We start from the raw sequence: 10,000 nt of genomic DNA, 5'->3' as shown, positions 1-10,000 counted from the left end.
AAATGCCCAGCACACCCAACAATTGATAATTTAGAATCTATTGTACTCATTTTTTTACCACAGAATGCCATGTCTAAACTTTAACCAATGGATCAAAGCTTTATGTGGTTTTTGAAAGTTTATTACAGATCTTTGGCATTGCAAAGACTAGTCATAGCTATCAATAAAAGGAAAAATTTTCCTATTTTTTTTTATTTTAGATGAAAAAAATAAAAACCTCCACCATCATTAATTGTTTTGCAAAATCAGGAATTTTGGAAGATCAGTAGAAATCTGATCATTTGGTTGAAGACAACAACCCATTTAAAGAGCTTCAAATCAGATAATTTTTACCCTCCAGGTACAACAGTTGAAGATGTCATTTCTGCAGATAAAAACACAATGAGCAAAGTACCTTTACTAACAGACGAGCAATTGATAGAAATAAAAAAATGCAGCAAGTGAGCATGATGCTGATGACAAGGAACATAGTGATGATGGTAATGCAATTGATCCAGTTTGCCCAAAAGTTACTGATATTCTGGAAGCACTGCAAGTTTTGTATGACTATATGCCCTTCAGTCTTAGTGGTGAAGATTTTCAACAAAAGCTCAATGCAGTTTTAATTATATTCAATAGAGACCTTTCTTCAAACCTAAGACAGAGTGACATTAGAACATTTTTGAATTTATAATGTATTGTTTTTACCTTTTATATAAAAACTTTTGAAAACTCGAATTGTTTTTACTTATTAGCAAAAGTTTGTGTCATAGAATGTCCCGATAACTTGAACATTTGCTAACTCAAATTATTTTCTCAGTCCTTTGGAGTTTCGAGATATTGGAAGTTCACTATAATTTCTTACATAAGATAATTAACTTATCGTGTATCTTAAAAGCAAAAGAAAGCCTAAATAACATAATTTATTTTTATTTTTAGGAAATATTCTGTAAAGATATAGTCCCAGGTATGTGACATCCAATAAATTATTTTGTGCAAATATTGTTTGAACTTTTTTCTTTTTGTAAACTTTTTGTATTAACTATCCTATGTTATTTTAGTAAAATGTTTTATGTAAACTATCCTATGTTGTTTTATTGTTAACTATCCTGTTGTTTTATTGTAAACTATCCTATGTTGGTTTAGGGGAACCTATACTTTGTGAACGAAAATGCAATAAAAAACGCAAATGTGGTCGTCATAAATGCAACCAAAAATGCTGCATTGATCGGGATCACACTTGTAACATAATTTGTGGGAAAAAACTTTCATGTGGCATTCATAAATGTGATGAAGTATGTCATGCTGGCTTTTGTCCTCCCTGTTGGAGAGCAGGTAGTTTTTGATTTTCTGTTATTTCTATAATGATTTATTAAAATTGAATCAGGTTTGATAAATATCAACAGTTCATTAAAAATTTAATTAATAAGGCAGCCTAACATAAATGTTTGATGTCAAGTTAAACCATTTAAAAAAAAGTTATTACAAAATAATAAATTAAAAAAACTAACAGCAATAGCAAAAACATTTAACAAAAAATGTGCAATTCTAAATTTATAAAATCTAGAAAATTGTGTTTGTATATGCAGAAGCTTCTTTATAAGTTTATGCAAATGTAACTTTGTTATATGTTTATGCAAATGTAACTTTGTTATATGTTTATGCAAATGTAACTTCTTTATATGTTTATGCAAATGTAACTTCTTTATATGTTTATGCATGTGCAACTTCATTATATGTTTATGTAAATGTAACTTCTTTATATGTTTATGCAAGTGTAACTTTGTTATATGTTTATACAAGTGTAACTTCTTTATATATTTATGCAAGTGTAACTTCGTTATAAGTTTATGCTATTTTGTTTTGCAGAAATATAGCTAAACTAGAATGTGTAGATGATTTAAAAATAATTATAAACACTTTTTATAATTATTTTTAAATCATCTACACATCATAATTATTTACACTAAACCTTCAGTCTGCATTTAACAATTATTATACTACTAGAAGTAGCTAATTTGACTTTGATCTAAAAGTAATCTGACTTGACTATCCATCATCAATTTTCTGTAATTATTATTAAAAATCTATTAAGTATCAAACCATGAAACAACTTTTCCAATTTTTTATATCAACTCTTATACATTTTTATACATTCTTAAATCATCTTAGCATATTTTGTTATTATCATTATTGTTATTAATTATTTTTGTTGTTATTATTATTATCATCACTAATATTGTTAGTAATGTTAATGTTATTTCAATATTGTTGATAGTGCTATCATGTATAAATTTAGGTATTTACTTTATATTAGTATTTGTACTATTTGTAAAATAGTACAAGTACTAACATAAATTTTTCTTAGTTAGGAGCAGTATCCAAAATTTTAAAACAATTATAAATTAATTGTGATTAATATTTTCGAAATATTTAAATCAATACAAGTCAGTTAAGTTAAAAAACAAAATAATCGTATTGTAGTCATTTATCCCCTAAGAATAAGGAAATTTGAAATTAATTTTAAAATTGGTAAAGAAAATGTAATCATTTATTTTTGTTCCTTGTTCTCCCTTTCCCCCTAAAATAGCATCAAATACTATTTGATATTTACTAATTTTTTTTATAAACTCACACTGCATTAAACTATAATTGTTTTAAAGTTTTGGATACTGCTCCTAACAAAAACAAATCGAAAATTTAAGAAGCACTGCATATTAAATGGGAAAATCCATCTTTAAATAAACAAACTGTATATATATAGATATATAGATATATATATGTGTGTATATATATTGTGTATATATATATATATATATATATATATATATATATATATATATATATATATATATATATATATATATATATATTTATGTATATATATATATATATATATATATATATATATATATATATATATATATATATATATATATATATATATATATATATATATATTTCTATAGTTTGTTGCATTTGGGAAACACGGAGGGAAAAAAGTGGTTCTTACGCCAACACATACGTCACTTTTAATTACTTTTGACTTTCGTCCAACATTTGCGTGTTGGACGAAAGTCAAAACCATTAATTTAATTACAAATTAATCGTTTTTAAAAAAAACACAAAAACGCAAATATAATTGACCAGAATGTTATTAAAAACATTCTGAATGTTTTTAAAATATTCTGAATGTTTTTAACAATATAAACAATGTTTTTATTTTTATTTTTTTTAATAAAATGTTTTTATTTTTATTTTTTTTACTGTAAATCATGCGCGAAGTGTTGCTACATCGACTATCTTATAGCCTGACTCGCAAGGGAGTGCTGCTACATCGACTGACAAATAGCCTGACTCGCAAGGGAGTGCTGCTATATCGACTGACAAATAGCCTGACTCGCAACGGAGTGCTGTTACATCTACTATCTTTTAGCCTGACCCGCGAGGGAGTGCTGCTACATCGACTGAGGGTTTGGTTGGGGTCTATCAATAAATAAATAAAAAAATTCCGCTCTTGCATTTTATATATATATATATATATATATATATATATATATATATATATATATATATATATATATATATATATATATATATATATATATATAAATAAATAAAATGCAAGAGCGGAATTTTATATATATATATGGTAAGTTTTTTGTTAATGTTTTAGTTGGCAGGTATTAAAAAAGTGTCATATTGAATATAACATAGACTATTTGAATCAACACCTTTTTAATAACAATAAAGTAATATATATATATATATATATATATATATATATATATATATATATATATATATATATATATATATATATATATATATATATATATATATATATATGTAATTAAAGCTTACTCTAAAATGATTTACAATTGTTGTGCTACCGATGTTGATATTATAGTATTTTAAATCCTTTTTTCCTAATTATCAAGCCATCATAAATTTATTCAACAGGCTTTGAAGAACTGGCTTGTTTCTGTGGTGCTACCATTTTATATCCACCAATTGCTTGTGGTGCCAAACCTCCTGAATGTTCTAAACCTTGCACAAGAAACCATCCTTGTGGTCATCCAAGTACAAATAAGTTCAAACTTATGAAATTTGCGTAGATGTGATAGAATGTGACTTTAATTTTTTCATTTTTTGTTGGTGTAATAAGTAATAAGTATTTAAAAAATTAGTTGACAACAATTTTATAAAAAGCTTTTTATTTCAGCTCAACATACATGTCACAATGAAGATGTATGTCCGCCTTGCACAGTGTTAACTTCAAAACAATGCATGGGTGGCCATGAGGTATTCAAATTTTTCTGTTCATGGTTTTATTATATTATTTTTAATTTATTTTATACCTTAGATGAAATTATACCTATTTTTTTTTAGACATGGAAAAATATTCCTTGTCATTTGGTGAATGTATCTTGTGGAAGACCATGTGGTAAAATGTTACCATGTGGTTTGCATCACTGTATTAAAAAGTGTCACAAAGTAAATTTTAAATTGAAATTTGAAGTTATTATTTAACTGTTATTGTTCTATTATTATAAGTTATCATTAACTTTTCAGGCGAACATTTTCCAAAACCCACTTATTCTTAATACAACACATTTGAAACCAGACATTTATAATTTGGCGTCAAAATTGTTATAATATTTTGAAACTTTTTATTAAAAAAAAATTTTGCAAAACCCACTTATTCTTAATACAACACATTTGAAACCAGACATTTATAATTTGGCGTCAAAACTGTTATATTATTTTAAAACTTTTTATTATAAAAAAAATTATTAAAAAAGGCTAGAAATAAAATCCAAAATTGTGCACACCTATTTTATCTCATTATTTTATACATTACAGCTTTTTAAAATAACTATTTGACCTGACCTTTGTTAGAGTAATTTCATATTTTTTAAAGGACCAATGTCATGAAACTGATGAGGTTTGTACTCAACCGTGCCCAGTAAAACGCAATGATTGCTCACATTCTTGTAATGCTCCTTGTCATGTTGGTTCTGAATGCCCAAGCACACCTTGCAAAGCACAGGTTATTTTTTGCATAATAGACATTAGTATCATTATTATACATTATGGTGGTAAAAAATTAGCTACTAGTTTTATATTTAAATGACTTTTTACGGTTTTTCTTATGTTGTTTTTAATTATTACTTAATGATTATCAATTAATAAATTTTATTACAGTATTAAACACTCATAGCCAACATTAATCCTCATTTCCAGTAAATTGTGGGGTGCTGGAAGGTTCTATTCTTGATCCTGTATTGTTTATTGTCTATAATAATGATCTACCTGACAGTCTTAGATCTAATGTGGCTCTATTTGCTAACATCTTAAGTTAATACTCCTGCGCTAACAAAAAGTCTTAACTCTTTCATTGCTTAGGCAGCTGATCTTGAACTTGATCCCTTTTCTATTACAACTCTAGGCCTGCAGTGGCTTGTAAATTTAAGCTCGAGCAAAACTCCTTTATTTACTGTAAACAAATATCGCAATTTTGTTAGCATTCCTATATTGATGAATGGCTCTCACTGAGTCCTCTACTTTTAAAAATCATATACAATTGATTGCAAAGTTAGCATATGCTAAGGTTGTCTCTCTTTATCTTGCTTGCTATTTTTATTTTCCTATTTCCAATCCCTACCTCTACAAATCTCTCATTTGTCCCTGTATGGAATGCTGTAGTTTTTTATTTTTTATTTATATTTGGATGGTTTCTTCTAATGTTCTTTCTCTTCCAGACGAAGTCTAAAAACATATTGTAAATATAGTTGAATCTGCTAAACTTGAACCACTATCCCAGGCTTTGTCAGCAATCAGGTTTGATTGCACTCTATACCTGACCACGCAAAGTTTAGTTGCGACAACTTGGCTATGGCTTTTTAGATGTTTCCATGTATATCCGCAACTTTTGACACCCTAAAACAATTAAATTCTTAAATAATCTTTTGCAATCAAATGTTTTGATATTAGCAAAGCGTTTTTAAACTTAGCAATGATTTACTTTTATTGATTGTTAATAAAAAGAAAATTTTTTTTATTTTAAAGTTATTTAAAGTTTTATTAAATAAGTTATAATACAATGTAAGTTATATATTATATAAAGTTTTATTAAGTATTATAGTAAGTTTTATTAGGAATTATAATAATTATATAAATAGTAATATTGATTAATTTCTTATTCTTTAAATGTAAATCTTTTAAAAATGTTTCTACAATCAATTTTTTAAAAATAAGACTTTCAACAACAACTGCGTTTTCAATAAAATTAAAAAAATAATCATCAAAGTTAATAAAACTAATAATAAATAAACAGAAACTTACAGGCGACTGAACACAAACATACATATATACATAGTGAATTATGAGTGGATAAACACCGTGCAGAGGGTAGAATAAAACATAAACATGCATTTATATAAAGTGACTTACTGGTGAACCAGCACCGTGCCAGCGGTCCATACGAAACAAAAACATACACATATATTAAAAAGCCTACTCATATTGAACAAAAAAACATACACATATATTAAAAAACCTACTCGTATTGTGAAGCAGTTTCGCTTCCTCCTCATAAATATGTTTTACCTTTAGTTGCTTTAGAGTTAAAGTTGCTTTTCTAATAATTTGATGCAATAAAAAGGTAGTTCTAGTTTGCAAAAGGCAAAATAAAATTATAATTTACTTAGAATGTAATATGCCTTTTATATATTAATTTATAATATATATTATAGTAAAATGAACTGATGGATTTATGTAAAATATAAAGTTATTAAATGTATATATAGTGTGCAGTTTTGAAACTGATCATTACAGACCACTGTTTCAGGGGTCTGGCGCATTGCAGAATTTTTTTAAACATAAAGACACTGCTAAAAGAAAAGGTTGTTATAATATTTTTATAGTAACGCAACGATTTAAATATTTCTTTTGTTTATCTTACTTAAGAAGAATTGTTTTAAATATTTTAAACTTATATGTTGCAAACTTAGAAAAGCATGAAATGGTTATAAAAACATTTTTTTTTTATTTATTATATAATTCAACTACCGTTAGTTAAATAAGAATCTTGTTGAAATAAAACATAAATACTAAAATAAAGAATTATTTTAACGCTTTAATAAATTAAAGAACGGTTGTTTCTTTACTAAACAATCATTAATAGTAAATTGTTACTTTTTATGAAATTGTCGCCTAATTTTATAAAAAATTATAAAAGAGAGAAGTTTAGAAATAATTTATTCTAAATATAGTTTTTTTCTTTCTTAAGAATTTATTTCTTTTTTTAGTAGTATTTAATGTTTAATTTTTAATTTAATTTTCTTTTTTTAATGTTTTTGCGCTTACAGATTAGATGATTTCTTTTAAAATTGTTTATTGTTTCCATCTTTATATTTAACATACCTACATCAAAACATATTTTGCTGATGTATCTTCTCAGAGATTGACTGCTTATAACCTTTGCCTAAACTTATCATTTTTTTGTTAACATTCACCTGAGTATTATTTAAGTTTATATCACACTCAGTCAGCTGAGTGTGATGTAGAAATCTGAGATAGAAAAGGCACCTTTGCTACCTATGTGAGGGGTACAGAGTTCAAACCCACATCATCACTGTTACTAGTCAAGTATAGTTGTACCTTTGGAAGGTACAACTATACTTGACTAGTAACAGTGATGATGTGGGTATAACTTTTGAAAAGTGAATAAATGTTATTAAAAATCTACTTCAGATTGCAGTTTTGAATGCAGAGATGACTGTTTGTGCCTAACTGGAACTGTGAAATAGAACATTCAACACCATGTTTCAAATAAAAATATATATATATGTTCTAGTATTTAGGGGAAACCTAAATATTGTTTTGAGAAAAATGATTTTATCGAAGTTTAATTTTTGCTAAAAAGCATTTTCTATACTCAACTCAAATGAGTTTGTAATTAGAAAATTTTTGATTTTTTCACTGAAAATCGCAAAATGGCTAACAAATATTATTTTTAAATGGCTTTGGGTGAATCTTTATCATGTACTAAATAGCATTATTTTCATACCCAACACAAATAAGTTGAAAAAAAACAAACATGATGTATTGAGTTTATTTTTCATTCCACTCTAATATTTATATTAGTATTGGTTTAGTTTTGTTATGTTTTAAACTTTTTGTTGTTGTTGTTGATACAATGATTTATTTTGTTCAGTTGTTTGTCTTATGATATGTCATGTATGTTATATTTTAAGATTTTTATTCTCTGATATACATTTATATGAATTTATATTATATTTTATTTGTTTTTTTTTTATATATTAAGCTTTTTTAGTTTCGAGTTATTGTTCCTCTGTTATTAAACTATTTTTTTTGATGGTTTATGTGCTTTTTGGTGCATTGGAAGTAACTGCAAAAAAGTTTTTAAATATAATATTGTTGTTTAGATAACAATATTTTGTCGATGTAAAAGATTATCTGCAAATGCACTATGTCTGTCTGGTAATGTGAATTCTGCTTATCAAAGGTTTGTATTTAAATTTGTGTTATTGCATACATAGTTGGATTTTTTTAATGTCTGGCTCAATATCTGTAAAAAATTAATTCTTTGTTAAAAAATTTAAAATTAAATTTACTGATCAAATTTGAGTGAAAGTTTTATAGTTATTAAACATTTAATGTTATTTATGATAACTTCTATGATTCATGATAACTTCTATGATTTATGATAACTTCTATGATTCATGATAACTTCTATGATTCATGATAGCTTCTATAATAACTTCTATGATTCTTTTAAGTTTATTCTATTTTGAAGAGATTAATTTACAATTAACCAGTCATTTGAAAATAGCCATCAAAACACCCACCATTATGCAAATAAGTAACATGAACTTAAATTGCTTGATGCAACAGCAACATGGACATGCTTTTATTTTTTGTTGATCTTTAATCATTTACAATATTTATAACTGTGTAATTTCCCTTCTTGAAATTTCTGAACTTAATTGACTAGATTTGATTGGGTAAAAGCTATCTTGTCATTTTATCTCAGAATTTTATTATTTTACCACTTGGAATGTTATTTCACCACTTGGAGTGTTATTTTACCACTTGAACTTGTCGTTTTACCTCTGAAATGGTATTTTACAATATGAACAATTTTTAATTATAATATTTTTACAATGGAATAAATGAGTGACTGTAGTGGCTCCCTTTACCTTGTGGAACTGAATACAGTAAAAAAAAAAAATAATAACAATTATAATTTCAGGAAATTAAAACAAAATTTTTTAAAATTGATTTTCTTAAAGATGAACATAAAAATAATAAAAGTGTTTAAAGTTGCAGGAAAGCAGGGGTGTATCTTGGGGATGTCTGGTGTATCTTGGGGATGTCTGCTATGTTGTTGGTTGTATCCAAAAAAATCAAATAAAAGTTTTTAACTTGAATATATTATTGACAAAAAAAAAAAAAGGTTTTGTTATATATATTAAAATCAAACTATAGCAATAGCTAAACAAATTATGCGCAGTTAGTTATATGAAATGGTTAGAAAGAAATTTTAAACTGGAATACATAATATAATAAAATAGTAAAAAACAATATTCATAATCTTGCGATTTTTAACAAAAGAAACAATTTAAAAAGTTTGATGGAGGTTAAGCTAAGTCTTGAGTTGTATAACTTAATTAGAAACTTGAATAGACATGAGTAGACACCTTCTTTATTATTAGAAACTTGAATAGACATGAGTAGACACCTTCTTTATTATTAGAAACTTGAGTAGACATGAGTAGACACCTTCTTTATTATTAGAGACATGAGTAGACACCTTTATTATTAGAAACTTAAATAGACATGAATAGACACCTTCTTTATTATTAGAAACTTGAGTAGACATGAATAGACACCTTCTTTATTATTAGAGACTTGAGTAGACATAAATAGACACCTTCTTTATTATTAGAAACTTGAGTAGACATGAATAGACACCTTCTTTATTATTAGAAGC

General features: G+C 25.9%; 1 protein-coding gene across 1 annotated transcript in view; it reads left to right on the top strand.

Moving 5' to 3' along the window:
- Positions 1 to 10,000, top strand: part of LOC100203326 (transcriptional repressor NF-X1) — a 51,145-nt gene that overhangs the window by 16,206 nt on the left and 24,939 nt on the right. Inside the window, exons 13-19 of the mRNA XM_065810969.1 lie at positions 919 to 946; positions 1,126 to 1,314; positions 3,943 to 4,062; positions 4,205 to 4,284; positions 4,372 to 4,476; positions 4,904 to 5,032; positions 8,433 to 8,512. Of these exons, the coding sequence (XP_065667041.1) occupies positions 919 to 946; positions 1,126 to 1,314; positions 3,943 to 4,062; positions 4,205 to 4,284; positions 4,372 to 4,476; positions 4,904 to 5,032; positions 8,433 to 8,512 (731 nt within the window). The remainder of the gene's footprint in view (positions 1 to 918; positions 947 to 1,125; positions 1,315 to 3,942; positions 4,063 to 4,204; positions 4,285 to 4,371; positions 4,477 to 4,903; positions 5,033 to 8,432; positions 8,513 to 10,000) is intronic.

This window comes from Hydra vulgaris, chromosome 11 (genome assembly GCF_038396675.1).
Source record: "Hydra vulgaris chromosome 11, alternate assembly HydraT2T_AEP".
Taxonomy (NCBI): domain Eukaryota; kingdom Metazoa; phylum Cnidaria; class Hydrozoa; order Anthoathecata; family Hydridae; genus Hydra; species Hydra vulgaris.
The sequence above is the reverse complement of the archived record's forward strand: the minus strand, read 5'-3'. Positions and strand labels throughout refer to the sequence as shown.